The 22,734-nt window shown below is 46.9% G+C and overlaps 1 protein-coding gene across 1 annotated transcript; it reads left to right on the top strand.

Moving 5' to 3' along the window:
• The first annotated feature begins 100 nt into the window (after positions 1–100).
• Positions 101–16,071, top strand: LOC123511392 (bromodomain adjacent to zinc finger domain protein 1A-like). Its single transcript, XM_045267231.1, has 22 exons — positions 101–766; positions 2,184–2,472; positions 2,895–3,203; positions 4,037–4,156; positions 4,341–4,588; positions 5,096–5,288; positions 5,647–5,824; positions 6,360–6,458; positions 7,000–7,192; positions 7,619–7,734; positions 7,999–8,164; positions 9,289–9,571; positions 9,847–10,494; positions 10,842–11,123; positions 11,531–11,675; positions 12,102–12,295; positions 12,800–12,964; positions 13,259–13,389; positions 13,675–13,805; positions 13,968–14,270; positions 14,559–14,707; positions 14,937–16,071. The coding sequence occupies exons 1-22, from the start codon at positions 654–656 to the stop codon at positions 15,216–15,218; spliced, it is 4,737 nt and encodes a 1,578-aa protein (XP_045123166.1). The 5' UTR covers positions 101–653; the 3' UTR covers positions 15,219–16,071.
• The last annotated feature ends 6,663 nt before the right edge of the window (positions 16,072–22,734 follow it).

Here is a 22,734-nt window from a genome sequence, read left to right as displayed (position 1 = left end):
ATGTGTGTATTATGTAGTGCACCATGTTTAGGCTCGTGGTCCCAGATGGCGGGCAACACACTGGGCCTGACGTCACCATTACCTGCACCAATCCCCGCCCTGGCCCGCTCTCGCTCCGCCTGTACCTCGCGCTTAAATCCTTCGTTCTCACCACGACACCCTCTCCTATTTATCCCTGCAACTTCTCTCCTCGTAACACCCGTACACCAAGATACATTGAATTAAGTAATTGAAGCCCTGAATTATGACATGGGATGGAGAGACACGAGCAGTGAGACGTGATAGAGCAAGAAAGTGTTGAGAAAAGACAGTGTCCTTTAAAGTGCCGGCAAAGTTTGGCGGGGGAGCAGTGTGTGACTTTGGTCCTGTGCTGCTTTGTCCGAGGCCACGGCTTCCTCTCTCTTAGACCCGAGATTTTGGCAGTGCTGAGTGGTTGAGGTGGCCAGTGCAAGGGTCAACCAGTGCCATAAGTAGCCCAGGCAGCGAGGAAGACCACAGGTTTGGTCTGGGCTGCACTAAAGGCGGGAAATCCGAACACAAACAGCTGATAGTGGAGGCCGAGTGTGGTGGAGTGGTGGCGGTGATGCTGGCGCCAACGAGGATTACAATAATTGTTTAGCCAGGAGGAGCACCCACACACACACTCAGACACTATGCCTCTGCTACACAAGCGGCCCTTCGCCAAAATTGCGCCGCCCACCAACCTGCAGCCCTCGGATAAGGTGTTCTACTGCGAGATGACTGGCGAGGTGTTCACCCAGTACGAGTGAGTACCATCATTGCCTTCCAGGGTATTGACCAGGCCAGGCAGCACAGCGCGCCACCAACATTATGGCCCATGGGGAGGATATCCATGCCTGGGGTACACTGAGGGGGTGGTGGAGGGAGGCCAGGGGCAGGCCTCAATGTCTTTCCCACTTCGGTACCTCATTTCCTACTCATGGTTCCTCACTGGTGTATTTTTCATAGGGTATTCAGTGTGTTTGGGACCTAATGTCCTAGTTACCAGATTCACACACCAGCCTGGCTCCCCGCGGCTTAGGTAATACAATTTTGGACTTATTGAGGCTAAGGGAGCAAGCAGCCTAGTGTGTTAACCTGGCACTTCATTACAGGTCAGCCACCCCAATCTGTCAGGCCGTGTGAGGGTAGATTGTCAGCTGAGAGGTCTGAGATGGAAGGCAGTGCATGGTTTGGTGGTCTGCCAGTCAGTTGAGTTCTGGCTATGGTTGCTGGAGTGAAAACAGGATGTGTGTAATGTTAGGCTGACTGCTACCACTCACTACAGGAAATGTCACATTCGGATGATGGAGGTCTTCTTTAGACCTCCACTAAAAATATTTATACATATTTCCCATCAAGTTCATTCAAGATCTTGTTGTTCAAATTTTTGTTCAGCAGAAGAGGCCATTTACAACAAATATTCAAGCAAAGATAAAACAAAACACAAACACAACACACTTTCTCACACACAGAATTGTAGGTGAATGAAATCCATCACCAAATCACGTAATTAGTATAATATAGTCAATAACTTTAAAGATAACTTGATAAAAAAAGTCATGGCACTTCTCAAAATGTTTCAGGATTTGTTCGTAATATACGCAGTATTGGGAGCAGTGGAAGCACGAGTAATGACCATAATACCATAGTTTTTATTAATAATGCCGAAAAAAAAAATGTATGAAAAGGGGGGGCATTGTGGTATAATGTTTAGGGGGCCGCCGTGGTACAGTGGAACCATGCGTGCTTTGGGGTCCGAGGGGTCTCCTAGTGCATGGGTTCGAATCCTGTCCTCGGTCCGAGTGTAAGTTGGGCTTCCTCACTCGGGGCAACAGTTTCCTAGCGGGTGGGCTTTGAGATAGGAGGTACCCCAAAAAAGTATCCCCTTTAGCCCATCAACTCCCGTGAAAAGCCCACATGGTATAAAAAAAAAAAAAAAAAATGGCACCATGTGCATGTGTTGGAATCCTGGCCATGTTCTGAGGGTAAGAAGGTTGTCCATATGAGTTAACAGTTTGCAAATGTCAAACCAAGCCCTCTGTCAGGAGGCACTGTCTTAGCCCTGATAAGATAGCAAAAAACTGGACATGGAAAAAAAAAAAATAATAGATGCATGAAGATGATTCCCTGCATTAGCTGTTGGTGCTGTGTTTGAGTTAGACATGGGTGATGTGTTTCAGGGAGTTCTGGGAGCGGCTGGTGCTGTGCAACTCAATGGTGTGGTGCTGCGAGCTGACAGGCCGGCCCAACCTGACCTACTTGGAGGCCCTGGAGAGTGAGTCCCGTGCCCGTCGCTGCCTGGCCAATATTCCCCAGCTGGTGCGGCGGCCCATGCTGTACCTGGCCAGCCTCACTCGCCGTGGCCGCTTCATTGACCTGAACGAGGACGTGTTCACCTTTGTAAGGGACCGATACTTTGTGGGGGAGGACGTAGAGGCCATCGTCCACAACCACTGGTACGACTGCAAGGTACGTCTGTTTGTGTCTTTCTTTTTTTTATGTAAGAAGGGAAAACTGGCCAAGGGTACTGTAAAATTAAAAAATAAAGACCCACTTAGTTACCAGTTCCCTTGCAAGTCCAAGAGACTTAGCTCAAAATAAAGGGATAAATGTCTTGAAATCTCTCAATTAAATGAAGTCAAGTCTGGGTATCCTTGCCCTGTGTCCTTGCTTCCCTAGCATGTATGGGGAAGTTGTAATTAAGATTGTTGGAATAGAAATGTTGCTGGAATATGTAAATAAATATGCCTCAAGATTATGATTTAGAGAACATTAATAGAAGTAAAATTGTCTCTCTTTTCTTTCTTTTCTCTTGCTCATGACACTTATTAATCACGATAGCAAATGTGATTGTAATGACACACTGAGGCCAGCATAGTGTTACGTTTCAGGTGACGAAGGTGATCCTGCCAACAGAGGAGGAGATAGAGAAGTACCTCAAGTACATCGAGGAGTCTGATGAGGAGATGGAGGAGGAAGAAGACGCCAAGAAAGTGAAGGGTGATGACGATGTGCAAGTCATTAACGAAGTCACCAAGACAGAGAAGGTGGAGGAGGACGAGGTGAAGGTGATAAAAGAAGTGAAGACAAAGGAGAAGAAGGAGGAACAGGAGAAGAAGGAGGAAGAAAACTATCCTCCATTTGCTACGTTCAAATATGAAGTGATTGAGCTAGAGGCGTGGGACTACAAGGAGAAGAAGGTGGGCTGGTTTTTTTTTTTTTTCTGTGCAGGGGGTGCCTATAGTGCCTGTAGGCATACTTGAAGAGTATGGGCTGTTTAGCTTCCACTCATTAGTAATGCAAGCAATTTTGTTTATAGTGGTACCCATATTAGGGCCCTTATCACCACCCAAGTGCATCTTTGGTGTAACCACCTAGAACCTGGGTGATATGTAGGTAACTTTAAATCCCTCGACAAATGGCATAGCTTCAAAATGGTGTGTGGTGGGATTTGAACCTACGCACAGACGACTGTCCGATCCCACGCTCACCACCGTATCCACTACACCACTGCCTGTCTCTGTGTGTGTTTGTTTTTGTGTGTGTGTGTGTGTGTGTGTGTGTGTGTGTGTGTGTGTGTGTGTGTGTGTGCACATTTGTGTGCATGCCTGAGCTGTCTTAGAGTGATATCCTTAACATAATCTCAATAAATGGCTGTATCACATCACTTATGAAAAAAAAACTTGTATTTTTTAATCTGGAGTAAAATTCATAATTAAATCTTACATTTTACATAAACAAAAAAGGGAGACATGGCTTGCTGTCACATCATTTCCAACACAGTCCATGCTGCCTTAGGGTCATTCTGTTCAGCACTACACATCAAAGTATATGAGGAAAAACTGCCCTCAGGTGCCTTTCCATTGCTACCTTAGTGAGTCATCATAGCTTCACATTGTCTGTCAGTGTGTGGTGTGGCAGTGGTGTGACTGTAGTGGTGATGCCTGGCCAGTCCTTCCCTCCTTCATCACATTGTCTGTCAGTGTGTGGTGTGGCAGTGGTGGTGATGCCTGGCCCGTCCTTCTCTTGGCAGACACACATCGTTGGGTGGGAGCAGATCCGGCGCAACAAAGGTGTGGTCACCAGGGAGAAGTGCAAGCTTTTCCTCAAGCAGTGTGTCCAGCTGTCACCCTCAGGCTTCTGGGTCATCAAGGTGAGCCCACACGCACACACACACACACCTCTCCTCATCTTCAATGTTGAATATGTAAAGCTGAATAGGAATTATTTCATTTGATTTATTTTTATTTTGTTATGTAAGAGCCAGTGACCAAGTAGGAAGTAGATTCAAGCATAATGTCCATCTGTCACTGTCACTGTCACTGTCATACCTGCAGGAGAAGACAGCGTCCTACCACAACCTTGCCGACATGAAGTTTGCTGACATCTTCCCCGGTCCGCCGCCCAAGTTCCGGGAGACAAGGGCCAAGAAGATGCCACTGAGCCTCAACCCTGACCGTGTGGCAGAGAGGAGGAGGGAGAGGAAGGAGGCCAGGGAGAAGAGCGAAGGAGGAGGTGGAGGTGATGGGAAAAGGAGAGGCCGCCCTCCCCTCACGGATGAGCAGAAGGAAGCCAAGAAGAAAATGTGAGTTAATATTTTGGCTTCCACTCTTATCCATTCATATATTGTCGTTGGTTTGCCTTTTTTTCTTAATTTCTTGGAGTCAGTGTAGAGTAATGGTTGTGATCTTGGGGATTTAGTGTGTCAGTGTTATAGAATCAGCAGATGTTCTCTGAGACACACAGTAGTTGTGGTAGTATTTGCTTTGTGTCTAATGTGAGGCCGATTCTGTACTTCATTCATAAAGTTTTATAAGAACAAAGAAAATGAAAGACTGGATGATAAAGCTGTGTGGATTTCTAGACAGTGTACTCCTTAATGTGGAAAAATTAATGTTTATGATTTAGAAGACAAAAAAAATATTGAGGTTTCAAACAATGCAGGATTATTGACAATTTTTAAAAGTATCCTTTGTGGCAGTACAAGTGTGAGGTTGAGTGTTGGTGTGGGCTGGCACTCAGTGGGTCAGAAGGACAGGAGGTGGGGAGAGTGTTAAAGAGTGGGGAGTGAGGAGTGAGTTTTGTGTTGCAGGCTGCAGGAGGCCAAGGAGGCAAAGGAGGAGGTGATTGCCGAGCAGAGGGAAAAGTTGCGACTCAAGTTGGAGAAGGAAAAGGAAGAGAAACAGAAGGAGAGAGAGATCAAGAAGGAAGAGAAGAGACTCCGCCTTCAGTACATCAAGGAGTGGCACCGAGTGAGGGAAGACCTGGACTGTGACGACCACAAGGTGGGAACTCTGCCACGCCTGCACACACCATTCCACGCTTTGATTTATTTGTGTATTTATTTTATTGATTTACTTAATTATTTATTGGCTTGAGTGTCTTCTTGTATTGTGTCAAATGCTAAACATTTTCCTGTATTGGTTAGGTGACAGAAAATAGTCAACTTCTCTTCAAGAACAACAATAAGCAAATCCCTTAACAATGTCATTAGTACTTTGTGTTTGGTGAATCACTGTTATCAAGCAGAACACAGTGAACACCAGCCTGACAAAGCCTATAGGTGTTTGGGTTAGTGTTGGTGCATTGAGCAGTGTTGAGCAGCAGCGCCACATGTGCACTGTGTCCCTGTCCCTTCCTCAGGACCTGCCGCAGCCAACGCCAGTAATCTGCGGCATCCCAGACCAGGAATTCAGCAACTTCATGACGGTGCTAGAGTTTGTCAATATTTTCTGGGAAGTGCTGGAGCTAAAGGACGTGTATCCCCAGGGCGTCACCTTCGAGATGCTGGAGACTGGTCTGGTGGAGAAGGAGGTGGCAGGTGAGTGTGGCTGGTGGTGGTGGTGATGGCAGCAGTGGTAGTAATAATGATGACAGCTGTAGAGTTATAGAGTGTGTCTTTTTATGAATAGGGGAAAAACTGGACAAGGGCAACATAAAATTAAAAGAAAGGCCCACTTAGTTGCCAGTCCCCTTGCAGGTCCAATAAAGTTAGCCAAAAAAGGGGATAAATGTCTTGAAACCTCCCTCTTAAATTAAGTCAAGTCATAGGAAGTTGGAAATACAGAAGCAGGCAGGGAGTTCCAGAGTTTGCCAGTGTGTGATCCTAAACTATTTGCTTCAGAAGATCCTGTGCTGTATCAGTCATGTGTTAATACTAGTGGTAAACCAAAGAGTAGGAAGGTAACTGAGGATCATTAAAGGTTGCTGTTAGTACTTTCCCAATAAGAAGCTGTAACTCTCAGACAATATCTTTTCACTAGTCATTGAGTTAGTGAGTAGTGAAAAGTTTGTGTGTGTGTGTGTGTTTGTGTGGCAGTGGCTGCACATGGTTTCTGAGGGTGCTTCTTCCCCAGGTGTGTACAGTGACCTGCTGCAGCTGCTCCTCCAGGCACTGTTCACCTTGCAGGAGGAAGAGGACGATGAGGTGAAGGAAGACACCTCTGGAGATTTGGGTGAGTCTGTCTCTGTGGATACTTTCATGACAAAACAGATTGAATGATAGAGACAAGAGAGCCTTTTGTATATTGTCTTCTCTTGCATTTCTAGTTCACTGTGGTACTTTCCTTTCAGTGTTTTTCATGTGAACTTTGTCTGGCCATCTAGTAGAGAGTTTCTGGCATGGTGTATAGAGAGATAGATAGAAACACCTCACGATACATTTCACATTTTGACTGTTGCCTTGTGATCTTATGTGCAGTGCTGGTATTTAGACAGAGAGACACAATATGCATACTGACAGGTGCCTGTTAGTCTTTCTGGCAGTGCTGATATATAGACAAAAAAGATCCAGTACACCCCTTATTCTAACTGCTGACTGGTATGTTTTGTTCTTACTTGCTGTGCTGGTGGTCTATAGAGAAAAAGACCCAATACATTCCGCATTCTGACTGGTGACTGGTGCCTTTTGTTGTTACTTGCTGTGCTGGTGGAGTATAGACAGAAAGACCCAATACATCCCACATTCTGACTGGTGCCTTTTGGTGTTATTTGCAGGGCTGGACGGGGACTCTGGGGACCTCAGCGTGGAGGAGGCAGTGCGTCTGGCTAACCGCATCACCACCTGGACGCAGCACCACCACGGCAACTCAATACAGAAGCTGCAGCTGGATGCCCTCACTCTCACTGAAGTGCTGAGGCTTCACATGCTGGCTTCTGGTGCAACGTGTGGAGCCAACGCCCGCTGGAGGTGTGTGTCGGTGTTGGTGTTAGTGTTGAAACCTAACCTAATCTAATTTTAACCCCTTCAGTGCTATGATGCATTTTCATATTCATTGTGCTTACTATTTGATGATTTTATACAGCTTCAGAAACTTATTTGTGGATTAAAATAGTGACAACTGTGGCCATCAATCTTCTGACATCCGTAGACCCTTCCTAATGTCAATAAAATTGTCTAATCACATCCAATATTCAAAGTAAAAATGTGTCAGTATTGAAGGGGTTAAAGGGTACATTGCACTGGCTTGTTAATTTGGTGGGAATGAATGAGAGTTGGTTTGTGAAGTGTGGGAAGGAGGCTGTGGGCAAATTTTATAATGTGTGAATCTCTTTGTGATTTTATGGAATTTTAGTAATCTTTCTTCAATCACAATGTTTCTTGTTTCTCGTCAAGGCATTTCAACCGTGGGGGCTACAAACACCACGACGATCCCGGCCTGCACTTCAAGCTGGAGGAGCCGGGGATCTTGAAAAAGCTGGCAAATATCACTGTCTTCGATCTTGCCATTGGTGAGTGTGTGTGTGTGTGTGAGAGAGAGAGAGAGAGAGAGAGTGATGACTAAAGTTGTCTAGTGTTTTTGTAGTGTATGAGATTAGAATGAAGTTTGTGTTATTCTCTCTCTCTCTCTCTCTCTCTCTCTCTCTCTCTCTCTCTCTCTCTCTCTCTCTCTCTCTCTCTCTCTCTCTCTCTCTCTCTCTCTCTCTCTCCCTCCCTCCCTCCCTCCCTCCCTCCCTCGGCTGCCCCACCAGTCAGTTTTGTGTGTACCATTGCAGGGGAGAAGCTGAAGATCCTAAACATTCTGATGGGGCAGATCTTGACCTACGCCACTCTAAGGGACACCATCGACGACAACATTGAGGAGCTGAAGAAGGATAAGAACTGTCTGAGGCTCCACCAACAGACTGCCGGCCGCTATGAGAAGGAGATCCAGGCAGCAAGGTGAGTGTTTATGCTGTTTGAATTGACCCCTTGAGTACCGTGATGCATTTCCACATTCATTCTGGTTCCTATTTGGTGATTTTGTACAGCTTCAGAGACTTAAGTGGGGAATTGAAATGGTGAACACTGTGGCCATTAATCTTCTGACCTCCATAGACCCTTCCTAATGTCAGTAAAGTTGTTTAATTGTACATAATTCTTAAGGTAAAAATGTGTCCGAGTATTGAAAGGGTTAAACTAATCTCATGTCTTTTTTATGTTTGTATTTTTTCTGTCTCTTCTATGTTTACTTTGTCTTATTTCCTATTCTAGTGGCAAGGTTAAGTGATTCTGCTGCTTCTATTAAACTTAACACATGTCTTGTCTCTTTTTTTATTTATTTATTTATTTATTTTATTTATTTTTTTTATTATTTTTTTCTTATTTATTGATTTATTTTATTTATTTTTTATTTATTTATTTATTTATTTATTTATTTTATTTTATTTATATATATATATATATATATATATATATTTTTTATTTATTTATTTTTTTTTTTTTTGTATATTCACTTCGTTTTATTTTCTGTTTTTCTCTTTTATCTTTCTCCTTTCCTTACTTGTTTCATCTTAATTTCTTTCCAATCTCTCTGTTTTATCCTTCCATCTTTTGTATACCTGTTTTATCTTTTTTCCTGTCACTTTATCTTCACCTCCCATTGTGTAGCCATCTCTCTCTCTCTCTCTCTCTCTCTCTCTCTCTCTCTCTCTCTCTCTCTCTCTCTCTCTCTCTCTCTCTCTCTCTCTCTCTCTCTCTCTCTCTCTCTCTCTCTCTCTCTCTCTCTCTCTCTCTCTCATTGTATTTAAGATCCAGAACAAGCAGCTGTTTTTATCCCAAAGACTGAGGGACATAAATAGTGCAGTGGGATGTGCTGCTCCTCACCTCTATCTCCCTGTCACCCTCTCACCTCTGTCTCTGTCATGTCTGTCTCTCTGTCACCCTCTCACCTCTGTCTTTGTCACCCTATCACTTCTGTCTCTGTCAATTCTCATCTCTGTCTCTCTGTCACCCTCTCACCTCTGTCTCCCTGTCACCTGTCACCCTGTCACTGTCTCACCTGTGTCTCCCTGTGACTGCTTCAGAGTGCAGGAGAAGCGTGACCGCAAGCAGAAGGAGAAGGAGAAGCTGCTGAAGGCCGCTGAGAGGAAGGAGGAGCAGAAGCAGGGAGAGGAGACTGCCCAGGCACCTGAGTCAGAGGAAAGGAAGGAGGAGGAAGAGGAGGAGGCTGAAGAAGAGGAAGAAGAAGAAGAGGAAGAGGAGATGGAGGATGAAGCAGAGAAGACGGCACGGCTAGAGAAGGAAGCCAAGAACAATGAGGCGCGTCGGCAAGACTTGCGCCGACGCGAGGCTGAACTCATCCAGAAGGTGAGTGGGCAGCGGTGGCCTGGTGGTGTCCTGGGTCCTGTTGGTCAGTGGTGATCAGTAGAGTGACATCACATGTTCACCACTACTCCTGACTGTAGATAATGCTTGTGGCACCTTGACTGCACCTCTGTTTCCCTGGTGTTCTTTGTAGCATTGCCAGACTCTCTCTTACTTCAGACTACAAAATGTGATGATGACATTAAGCATGTTTGAGCTTCTTCACAGCACCAGTATGAATGGCCCTTCCTCACCACACCCATGCTGTGTCCCTGTAGGTGCTGAATGCTGGCCGTGGGGTGAGCACCGCCCCGCTGGGCCAGGACCGGGCCTACCGGCGCTACTGGGTGTTCAGCAGCCTGATGGGACTGTTTGTGGAGGACTTTGAGCCGTTCCCCGGGGTGTGCCGCACCACCCCCACCCCCCACCACCTCAACTCCCTGGCCAGGATGATGGAGGAGCATGCCCTGGCCATCCGGGAGCAGGCGTGCAGCAACCTGGCCAGCATCCACGATGCTATCCCCGCCAGCAACAAGGAAAACGCCGGCCCTGCCCCGCCCCGACACCCTGTGGCCAACCACCTGCCCAGCCGGCCGCTGCACCTGGTCAACGGGGAGCAGGCAGCGAGCCTCAAGCCAGAGACCAAGCCAGAGGAGAAGGACACGGACATCGAGGAGGTGCCGGTGTTTGGCCTGTGCAGCGCTGAGCCAGACTCCTGCCCTGTCCACGCCCCATCCCCGTCCCGCCACCGCTGGTACTTCTTCCACAGCTCGGACCAGCTGCCGGCCCTCATCAGCTCCCTCAACCCCCGGGGCCAGCGGGAGCGTCGGCTGCGCTCCAACCTCACCGCCCTGCTGCCCAGCCTGCAGACCTCCCTCAAGGCCTGCCCCACCAACCGCCTCAATCCCAGCCTGGCCGCCCTGCAGGTGAGTGTGCCCCGCCCCTCATTGTGCTGTTGTCACTCAGGGGCACAGGAAACATACTTACTTTCAAATGTGATACAAATGAAGGTAAATAATAGTATTGTTGATAACGTAAGTATGTTTGTGTTACAATCCTTCCTTATCTCTACAAGACAGTGTCACATCTGTCAGAGGTGCGTGCTGCAGGGAGCCCTCCAGGCATTGCTTTCATGCAGGAGTCATGTTGTGTGCTAGGAAACAATGTGCAGGTTGACCATATTGTTGCTGTCCCTTACTGACTGCTGGAGTAATGAGTAATGTTCCCTGTGTGTGTGTGTGTGTGTGTGTGTGTGTGTGTGTGTGTGTGGCAGGAGATGGAGGGTGAAGGCGGCCTGCGCAAGTCCCAGCGACACACTGGTGCCAAGAAGGACACCAACCTGAACTTCCCTCTGGGCACCCCCATGGAGGAGGTGTTGAAGGTCACCCTGACAGACATCATCCTGGAGACGGAGGAGAAGCTGCACGTGGGCATGCTGGGCACCCTGCAGCGGCCCCTGCAGCGGGACGAGTGGAGGGAGGCACTCATCAGCAGCACCCTGCCCACCACCCACACCATGGATTACGGCGGCAAGAAGCGCCTTGCTCACCTCAGGGTCAGTGGCTGCTCCCCACCCCCTCCTCTCTCTCTCTCTCTCTCTCTCTCTCTCTCTCTCTCTCTCTCTCTCTCTCTCTCTCTCTCTCTCTCTCTCTCTCTCTCTCTCTCTCTCTCTCTCTCTCTCTCTCTCTCTCTCTCTCTCTCTCTCTCTCTCTCTCTCTCTCTCTGGTACTTCAATTATTGTAATCTTCCATCTATTCTCTGTATGGGAGCATGCAATTGTCTCTCTTGTCAGTTGTCTTCACTTACATCTGTTGTGTTGGTCTGCTCTGGAGATCAAAGATGGACTTCCATAAATGCAGAAGGATTGAAGTTGAATTTGCCTTGCCTTGCCTTGATGTGCCTTCAATCTTGCCCTTGTGAATGTGTTGGTGTGGCGTCACTAGAAGAGGAACTTGCTTTCAGGCCGAGTTGGACCAGGACACAGAGGAAGCCTTGAAGCCAGAGGAAGAGGAGGCAGCCAACACCATAGAGGAGGTGAAGCAGCTGCGCCACGCCATCCTTCACCTGGCCCGGGCCGTGGAATCCAAGTATCTGCAGCCTCCCCTGGGTAACTACTGCCCTCCCATTCTGTGTCCCATTCTGCCTCTCATGTTCCTTCTTCCCCTGGGGACACACTCCCACACTTCCCAGCCATATCAATCCCTGAACACTGATTCCTAGTGTGTCGGGACACCTTCAGTCTTGTGGGTGACGGGGCAATACTCGTCCCTTACTCATGGCAGGCTTAGGTTTGGGTTGTCCCAATATAAGATGACCACTATTCAGTCTGTTATTATTCAGAGTGGCCAGGTTATCTGTTATTCTTATTTTAATGGTTTTACCATTGTGTTTGGTGCCTTAACTATATGACAATCTTAGAGAAGGCTGGCAACATAAGGAGTGAAGGAAATTATTCCATCATCATACTGAGATCACTGTTTAGCTTTGTGTAACTCATACGGAAAGAGAAGTCAAAAGTTATATAACTTTGCAGGGGAGACAGACAAGGCTAGGAGGAGTCGAGAGAAGGCAGAGGAAGCGTACCTGAAGAGGCAGCGTAAGGAGGAAGATGAGGCAGACTCCAATGGAGAAGCGGAAGAAGAAGAGGAGATCAAGAGCCTGTCCAGCTTCCTGACACCTCTGGAGCGGTGGGAGGAGTCCCTCATGGCCTCCACCAGCCTGTCACAGGTCAGTGGTGTGGCTCACTCTGTCTGCAAACACACATTAAACAGGAAAACACAATAAGTAATAAGTTGTCAGGAGTACTTACAGAGGAAGAGCATGGAAGTGGGAATGATGTCATGAATTAAAGTGTGTGTGTGTGTGTGTGTGTGTGTTTATTTACCTAGTTGTATTTACCTAGTTGTAGTTTTACTGGGCCTGGGCTTTATGCTCGTGTGGTCCCGTCTCCATATCTACACTTATCCAATTTTTCTTTAAAACTATGCACACTCTTTGCTGACACCACTTCCTCACTCAAACTGTTCTAAGTCTCAACACATCTTTGCAGGAAACTAAATTTTTTAACATCTCTCAGACATCTTCCTTTCCTCAGTTTCTTGCTATGTGATCTTGTGCTTCTAATGTCATATTCTTCTCTCAGGATTAGTTTCTCATTATCCACGTGTGTGTGTGTGTGTGTGTGTTTGTGAGCATTTGTCTGAGTGTATTATGAGCAAGTACTGGCTGCAGGTGTGCCTTCACTTTGCCACCCTGGACAACTCCATCAGCTGGGCCCACTCAGCGGCCAACACGCGGTGCCGAGTGTGCCGCCGCAAGACTGACCCTGAGAGCATCCTGCTGTGTGATGGCTGCAACAAGGGTACCCACCTGCAGTGCCTCAAGCCAAAACTCAAGGTGAGAACAGCCTGTCTCCTGACTCATTGCACCTCTCCTGTTCTGGCTAGCCTGCTTCTTCCTTATTGCTGGGTTAGGAATGTTTTTTGATCCTGTGTTAATGCCTTCCCCTCTACTGTCATTAATACCATAGCTCCTCTCCTCTCCTCTCCTGCCAGCCACCTCCCGGATCCTCCCCTCTCTCACTGTCACCTACTCTCAATATTCTTCCATCCCTCTCCCCCATAAGTCACACTCTATCCTGGTCTCCCCAAGTATTCCTACACCCCACCAGTAAGTTGTCTGCCCTTCCAGGAGGTTCCTGCTGGGGACTGGTTCTGTGACCGCTGCCGCCCTAAGGAACGTCCCAAGAGTCCTCGCAAGAAAAGGCAAATATATTGTGAGGAGGAGGAGTCTGAGGAAGAGGAGGAGGAGGAAGAGTGCAGGTGAGTGCTTGTGTTATATTGGGAAGACAAAGGCACTGCCATTCCTTGTTATAGTGAAGTTAATTCTGAAGTATGTCACCTGTTTCTTAAAATATGTCAACTATATCAAGCATGTAGAACAGTTTCAGAAATCATCTCCTGCTCGTGTCACAGGGTGATTTGTGTAGGGATCTTTGATAGACAAGTGGTGATGTGGACTGTGTTAAAGTGTAGGCTTGCTCCTTGGCACTGGAAGAGTTGCTTCCTTCAGGCATCATGTTCATGCCAGAAAACTTTGTCTCACAGTGACGTGTGCTACACTTGCTGCTTGGCTGGCACTCTAATCTGCTGTGACACGTGTCCGCTGGCCTTCCATCCCGAGTGTGTGGCACTGCGCAAGGTTCCCCGAGGCTCCTGGTCCTGCCCACACTGCACAGGTAACAAGGGGCAGGCATGATGGCTGGTTGCTCATGTGAATTTTTTAGTATTTATCTACTTCAGCTGCCATTAATTTTGTGACAATAAAAAATGTGTGGGTGGTGGTGGTGGTGGTGGTAGCAACTCTACATGAAGTGTTCACAATGGACATTTCTTTGCAGGGAAGGATGGTGCGGATGATAAGAAGAAAGGCAGTAAGGAAGCCAGTAAAGGCAATAAGGATGTAGGCAAGAACAAGAGCACTCCCAAGGCCACCACACCAAAGGCCACTGGAGGGAAGAAAACTCCAAAGGCGACGACTCCTAAGGTTGTAACACCTAAGAGCACACCCAAGAGCTCCTCCTCCTCCAGGGCATCTCCCAAGAGTCAGAAGAACAACAACTCCTCGCCGTCTGAGAACAAGAAGCGGAGAAGTGAGGGAGAAACGCCTCAGTCAGCCAAGAGGAGCAAGAGAGGCACGTCTGGTGAGTGACTGTTTGGCTTCTCCTCTTGCTTCCTGGTGAATCATTTCTTTCCAGGACACAAGAGATCAGCAGGGATAAGAGTGTGAATAAAGTGTGGTGCTTAGTCTGCCAGTGGCCACCCATGTTGGATATCCAGCCTGGTATAATGATAGAGTCCTAAATCCTTTTCCTATTTTTGAGTTTCGTGTTTGGATAACATTCTTCACTGTGCAGGAAACTCAGTTCAGAAGTAGAATAACATTTCAGACATTGTTATGTGTTGACCCGACCTCCATCATGTCATTCCAGACTCCCCTCCGGCCAGGAGGGTGAGTGGGCGGCGGTCTCTGGTGGACGAGGCCTGCACCCTCAATACTGCCGCCCTCACCTCGCTGCTGGAGGAGCTGCAGCGACACCCCGAGTCCTGCCACTTCAACAAGCCAGTCTCCAAAAAACTGGTGAGGAACAGAAGGAGTGATGACAGTGTAGGATGTTTGGGTGGCTCCCTGTAGGAGTATTGAGAAGCATGATGAGAGAAGCAAGCTTTTATTCACTCAGATTACAGAAAATCATGTTTGATATAAGATGTGCATTTCTCTGTTTCAATGTTGTTTTAGTGAGTGTATGCAGGAGATGAATTAAGTGTTTACCCTTTGCCCTGTCTGCCTCACTGTGCACTCCCACCAGGCCCCGGACTACTACGAGGTGGTGAGGAAGCCCATGGACTTTGGACGGGTGCGGGACAAGCTCACCTCCTTCAAGTACACTTCTGATGGGGAGTTCTTGGCAGATGTGATGCTGGTGTTCCAGAACTGCCAACAGTACAACCTTGAGGACACACCGGAGTACCAGGCCGGCTCCGTCCTGTCTGACCTCTTCCTGAGCCGGGTGTCCAAGCTGGGCCTGTCTCTGCCCCACAACTCGCCCTCTTCTCTTGTCTCTCCATCGGGCCGACGGCGGCGACGCTAAGGGGCGCGCTAGTGTCGGGTTGGGGTCTTCCTGTCTGATATTGCAAGAGGCAAGCTCACTCTGGGCTGCCTTCCTGGTGAGCTCAGCAGACGACAGGAAGACCTCAGCTTTTGAATGATTTTTGACATTCAAAGTCTTTAATATTTTTCTACTGCAGTCTTTTCTTTAGATGATAAGTAGAGGAAAAGGTATTCAACCCTCATTTATAATAATGTGTTATTTATAATATTTTTAGTGGTTTGATAACTGTAAATTGAAGCTCTGAGCATTAAGTTAGTTAGTCTTTTGTAATCAATATTAGCAGCATTTTTGTAGCTGCCATGCCAAGTAACTGCTGCCTTGAAGCAGCGACGGCACGGACCCCCGGGCACCATGTGTCCACGGAGACACGGATGCCCCTCTACCACCGTCACTGCCACACATTTGTTGAGCTACACCACTGCCCATCATGCCACTGTGTACAGTACTGATGTGATGCTTACAGGTCTGCAGGTCAGTGTGAGAGTGAGGGACGGCAAGCTATGTGTGTATCAAGGGAAAGAATTTCATCGAGGAAATTCTTGTCTCCTGCAGCCTTTGATGAAGAGTGTGAATTGCCTTTGTCATGATTCTGTGTTCAGAGGAAGTGTTGCATGAACCTTCTCTTGTAACCCCTAGGGATCTGTGCTCCTGAAACACATACTACTACTGTTAGGTACAGCACTCAGGGTGCTACACTTTGTCACAACAAAAATTTCCACTTAATTATCACAATGTCTTTGTGAATCCCACAATTGCCCACCACAGTAGTTTAAAACTACAATTAACTACAGTGGATCAAAGATTATTTTTGAAAATAAATATATTGACCACTTTTGTCTGGACTCTACATCCTCTTACTATCAAGCCAGTGTCACCCAAACTGTGGCAGCAGACAGGTGTCAGCCGGCTGTCCTGCCCTGCTGTGGGTGAGAGTGTGTCCTGTGGCAGCAGGCAGCCAGCCAGCAGTCCTGCCCTGCTGTGGGGTGGGAGTGTGTTCTGTGACAGCAGGCAGCCAGCCAGCAGTCCTGCCCTGCTGTGGGTGAGTGGGAGTGTGTCCTGTGGCAGCAGGCAGCCAGCCAGCAGTCCTGCCCTGCTGTGGGTGAGTGGAAGTGTGTCCTGTGGCACCCAGCCAGCAGTCCTGCCCTGCTGTGGGTGAGTGGGAGTGTCTTCTATGACAGCAGGCAGCCAGCCAGCAGTCCTGCCCTGCTGTGGGTGAGTGGGAATGTGTTCTATGACAGTAGGCAGCCAGCCAGCAGTCCTGCCCTGCTGTGGGTGGGAGTGTATTCTATGACAGCAGGCAGCCAGCCAGCAGTCTTGCCCTGCTGTGGGTGAGTGGGAGTGTCTTCTATGACAGCAGGCAGCCAGCCAGCAGTCTTGCCCTGCAGTGGGTGAGTGGGAGTGTGTCCTGTGGCAGCAGGCAGCCAGCCAACAGTCCTGCCCTGCTGTGGGTGGGAATGTGCCATGTGGAAGCAGGCAGCCAGCCACCAGTTCTGCCCTGCTGTGGGTGAAAGGGAGTGTGTTCTATGACAGCAGGCAGCCAGCCAGCAGTCCTGCCCTGCTGTGGGTGAGTGAGAGTGTGTCCTGTGGCAGTAGGCAGCTAACCAATAGTCCTGCCCTGCTGTGGGTGAGTGGGAGTGTGTCCTGTGGCAGTAGGCAGCCAACCAACAGTCCTGCCCAGCTGTGGGTGAGTAGGAGTGTGTCCTGTGGCAGCAGGCAGCCAGCCAACCAACATTCCTGCCCTGCTGTGGGAGTATGTCCTGTGGCAGCAGACAGCCAGCCGGCAGTCCTGCCCTGCTGTGGGTGGAAGTGTTCTGTGGGAGCAGGCAGCCAGCCAGCAGTCCTGCCCTGCTGTGGGTGGGAGTGTTCTGTAGCAGCAGGCAGTCAGCCAGCAGTCCTGGCTTGCTATGGGTGGGAATGTGTCCTGTGGCAGCAGGCAGCCAGCCAGCAGTCCTGCCCTGCTGTAGGTGGGAGTGTTCTGTGGCAACAGGCAGCCAGCCAGCAGTCCTGCCTTGCTGTGGGTGGGAGTGTCATAACATAACATAAATAATAGGATAACAAAGGGCCACCAGGGCCCATCTAGGTTATCCTGTATCAGTCGCACAGCGACCTCGTCATCAGTACTTAAAGATACACCTACAAGTACACAATACATTATATACTAATTCTAAATATTTGGCCCATTAACAGGGCTAAGTCCTGCAGCGAATTCCTCTACAATCTGTGATCCCCATACATGGGGATCATGTCTTGTTTAACTATAGTAAATTTCTTATAAAAACTATCATGCAGTGCTATACATAATTATAAATCTAATAAATTTAAGTGCTTATCTAATCTGTTTTTAAACATTGTCAAACTAGTGCTATTTACAACCGTCTCTGGCAATGCATTCCAGAAGTCTACCACCCTATGACTAAAGAAATATTTTCTTATATCTAACCTGCAGCCTTGCTTTCTAATCTTCCTGCCATGATTTCTAGTCCTACTTCCCTCCTCTAAGGTAAAGAAAGATCTCACATCTATGTAGTTTGTATCTGAGAACATTTTAAATAACTCTATCATATCCCTCTTATACATCTCCTCTCAAATGAAAACATGTTTAATTCCTTTAATCTATCTCTATACTCCAGGCGCTTTAATGCTGGTATCATCCTAGTTGCTCTTCTCTGAACTGCTTCTAACATGTTGATATCCTGCCTATAGTGGGGTGACCAGGCCTGTATGCAATACTCTAAATGGGGCCTAACATAGGAATTATATAAGCTACGCACCACTTCCTTACTTTTATAACTAACATTTCTATTTATAAAACCCAGGATCCTATTTGCCCTATTTCTTGCTTCTAAACATTGCTTTGAAAATTTCATAGTCCTGTCTATCACTACTCCTAAATCCTTTCCTTCCTCTACTGCCTCTAGCCAACATCCCTCCATCTCATAGTTAAAGTTTGTGTTGTCTTTACCTAAATGCATAACCTGACACTTTTAGAATTAAACTCCATCTGCCACCTGTCTGCCCATGCTATCAGCCTGTCCAGGTCTCGTTGTATTCTGTAATTGTCCTTTTCACCCTGTACTGCACATGCTATCTTAGTATCATCTGCAAACTTTGATACTTTGCTACTAATTCCTATATCTAAATCGTTAATGTACACCAAGAAAAGAAGAGGTCCTAGCACTGATCCTTGGGGTACCCACTAACCACTTCCTTCCACTCAGACATTGCCCCATTTAATACTACTCTCTGTTTCCTATCAGAAAGCCATTCACTAATCCAATCAACTAACCTACCCCTATCCCATGTAGTCTCAATTTGTACACTAGCCTCCTATGCGGTACCTTATCAAACGCCTTGCTAAAATCTAGATATATAACATCTATGCTATTTCCATCATCTAACTCCTTGGTAATATATTCTAAGATATCGAGCAAATTTGTAAGACAGGACCTCCCTGATCTAAAGCCATGTTGGGTATCTCTAATTAATCTATTCTCATTTAAATGCTCCCAAATACTACCCTTAATGATTTTCTCTAGTATCTTACATACTATACTAGTTAAACTGATCGGTCTATAATTATTCGCATCATCCTTCCTACCTTTTTAAATATTGGAGTAACATTAGCTAACTTCCAGTCCTGAGGTATCTCAGCAAACCTAAGTGATCTTTCAAAGATTAACTTAAGTGCTTCAGAAATACTGTCTACACCCTCCCTAAGTACTCTGGCATGTAGCTCATCAGGACCACTAGCTTTCCTATCGTCTAGTTCAAGAATAAATTTCCTAATAATTCCCGGTTTTATATCAATATTTTCTAAAGCTCTTAAACTACTCGTCGCACTGTTTGTAACAGGATTTCCTATTCTTTCCTAGTAAATACTGAAGAAAATTGTTCATTCAATAATTCTACTATGTCTTCATTTTGATCCACTACTACACCATCTTTTCTGAGTGGTCCAATCCTATCCTTATTTCTTTTATCACTGACCTTGTAATAACTATATAATTTTTGGGATCTTTACTCCCAGCTCTAGCTAGTTTTATCTCTGCCTGCCTTTTACTTTTTTTATAACCTTACTCAAATCATCTCTGACCTGTCTGTACCTAATCAAATCTACATCTTCCCACTTTTCTGCAACTCTCTGTATGCCCTCTTCTTCTCTCTGATCTGGCTACCTATCTCATGAGTCCACCATAATGGCTTCCTGTTTCTCTGCCTTATATCTTTGTAAGGGATACACTGCATCACTATACCCTTTACTACAACCTTAAAATATCCCACATCTCCTGTGCAGTTTTATTTCCAAAACTATCTTCCCAGTTTACCTCTCCTAATAACTGACGTAACCTACCATAATTGCCTTTCTGATAGTTTGGGACTCTAGTCTTATTCACTATATTATCCCTACTGGAATTAATGATAAATCTAATTATATGATGGTCACTGTTTGCTAAAGTCTCTCCTACCTCAACTTCCTTTAAACAATGCTCAATATTTGTTAGTACTATGTCTAAAACCTTCCTCCCCCTAGTAGGTTTATCTACCATCTGCACTAAATAGTTATCCTGAAAACTTTCCATAAACTTATTTTCACTAGCATCTCCTACCATCCTCTCCCAGTTTACTGACTTAAGATTAAAATCCCTAAGATAATTGTCTGACTAGTACACCCCTATTTATCTCATCTACCATAAGGTTGTCTACATCTGCTGACTGGTTAGGTGGTCTATAAAAAGCTCCTACTCTAATAACCTTACTTTTGTTTACTCTAACATCCAGCCATAAGGACTCTACTCTGTTATCTACCTTAATACCATTAACCTGACTGGAAATGAAGGATTTTTTTACATAAATAACTACTCCTCCACCTATCCTACCAATTCTCTGGTGTAAATACATAATGTATCCATCTACTTCATATTCTTTCCTATTTTCCTAAACTTTTCCTCATTTACCCATGCCTCTGTGACACATACAACATCTAAGTCCTCCTCAACTATATAACTAGATAACTCGTCCTTCTTGTTCCTAAGACTCCTGGCATTTACATAAAAACATTTAAGTCCAGCTACCTTCCTAGATGCTGTCTCCTTATTTGGAATCCTAATCTTATTCTCTCCTATTTGCACCTGGAAATCTTTCCTAATCTTTTCACTATCTCTGTTTATCCTATCTAATTTATGTCTAGAATCTTTCTTCTGGAATGCATTTGCTACCTCACCCCCTACACTCCATCCCAACTCCCCCCTCCAGACATCCACTCAGCACATCCACACCCTTCCTACTCAGATGCACACCATCCCTAGCATACAAATCCCTGTCCTGTGGCAGCAGGCAGCCAGCCAGCAGTCCTGCCTTGCTGTGGGTGGGAGTGTGTCCTGTGGCAGCAGGCAGCTAGCCAGCAGTCCTGCCTTGCTGTGGGTGTGTGTCCTGTGGCAGCAGGCAGCCAGCCACCAGTCCTGCCTTGCTGTGAGTGAGTGGGAGTGTATCCTGTGGCAGCAGGCAGCCAGCCACCAGTCCTGCCTTGCTGTGAGTGAGTGGGAGTGTATCCTGTGGCAGCAGGCAGCCAGCCAGCAGTCCTGCCCTGCTGTGGATGGGAGTGTTCTGTAGCAGCAGGCAGCCAGCCAGCAGTCCTGCCTTGCTGTGGGTGGGAGTGTGTCCTGTGGCAGCAGGCAGCCAGCCAGCAGTCCTGCCTTGCTGTGAGTGAGTGGGAGTGTGTCCTGTGGCAGTCGGTAGCAGCAGGCCTGCTACAATACACTAGGGATGGTGTGCACTACACCAGTGCCCGCTAGAACAAAACGAGAAACCAAAGAGATAAAACGGGACTGATATAGTGTTAGCTTCCTAAATATAATATTTGACATTTAGATAACATGCATAGGAGGAAGCGGTAGAGATGGCACACACACACACACACACACGGGGTGATGAGTGGCCGTGAGCGCGTCCTTGTCGCAGCCAGTCCTTAACGGTATAGGCGGAGCCGGGCGGTGTGTTCCAGTACACTGTATGGATGCTCTGGCCTCGGCCTCAGGCCGGCGACCACAACCTGATATCAGCCGTCATGCCACCCGCCGTCAAGTGACTTGTCTTATTGAGACGTGAGGCGGTGCTCCTGCTCACGCTGCTCACCCTCTTCACTGGATCACAAGCTTACTGCTGCTGCTGCGGTGCTACCATTCTATAGCCTACATTCAGTGGTCTCGGCGGTAGGAACGCTGACTCGCGGCATTGTTAAGTGTACATCACTTTTTGTTCCTTTTATTTGCCTAGACTTCTATTTTCCATATATATATATATATATATATATATATATATATATATATATATATATATATATATATATATACGCACACACACACACACACACACACACACACGGCCCGGTAGCTCAGTGGTTAGAGCGCTGTCTTCACAAACCAGAGGACCGGGGTTCGATTCCCCGGCCGGGTGGAGATATTTGGGTGTGTCTCCTTTCACGTGTAGCCCCTGTTCACCTAGCAGTGAGTAGGTACGGGATGTAAATCGAGGAGTTGTGACCTTGTTGTCTTGTTGTCCCGGTGTGTGGTGTGTACCTGGTCTCAGGCCTATCCGAAGATCGGAAATAATGAGCTATGAACTCGTTCGGTAGGGTAACGTCTGGCTGTCTCGTCAGAGACTGCAGCAGATCAAACAATGAATTACACACACACACACACACATAAAACGCCAGGTAACAATGTACCGTATAAGTGTTACGTCAACTCTATAATGAATTAGCTTGTTCAACATTCTCTCTCTCTCTCTCTCTCTCTCTCTCTCTCTCTCTCTCTCTCTCCGGTGCCCTAATTGTCTAACAGGGCGGAGCGTCACATTGGTGCTGTACAGCAGCAGCAGCACATAAATACCACGGGGTCCACGGTCCTGTCAAGGAAGGGTCAGCAGGTTACCCTTCTGTACCTCTTCTTGACTTCCCTTCCTCAGCAGTGCACCGTGCGGGCTGTCTCAGACTGCCCTGAGACAAGCTTTGGCATGTATCACGTGCGTTTATGACTCTATGCTATAGTGTGCATGATTCACCGCTGGCTGTCTTTACTGACGGGAAGCTTACCAAAAGAAAAAAAAGTCTAGTCTTGCCGCCTTAAACTGTCATTTAGCGGAGCGGCGAAGTGCTATACATACAGGGTAGTGTAGACGCTCGTGAGGGGAAGATACTGTGTTTAGTGAAGTCTTTGTTCGTGCCTCGTGTTGACTAAAATGAAGCAATGGAGCGATGGCTTCATTGCTAACTAAACTCAATTCTTCATAAAAGTTCCAGTGTTGGTGGCTGGAAGTGTCCATAAGCTGCGAGTCACTGGTGGGGACAGCAGGTATGCTGGGAGGGAGAGGCACAAGTGTGGTAAGGACACAAGTAGGTGTGTTGGGAGGGAATAGTGGTGTGATAGGGACAGCAGGTATTGAATATAAACAATGAGTTTGAGTGTATAATGTGATTTAAGATCTATCTATATATCTA

This window comes from Portunus trituberculatus, chromosome 31 (assembly GCF_017591435.1).
Source record: "Portunus trituberculatus isolate SZX2019 chromosome 31, ASM1759143v1, whole genome shotgun sequence".
Classification (NCBI taxonomy): domain Eukaryota; kingdom Metazoa; phylum Arthropoda; class Malacostraca; order Decapoda; family Portunidae; genus Portunus; species Portunus trituberculatus.
Note: the sequence above shows the minus strand (reverse complement) of the source record. Positions and strands in the feature narration are given on the sequence as shown.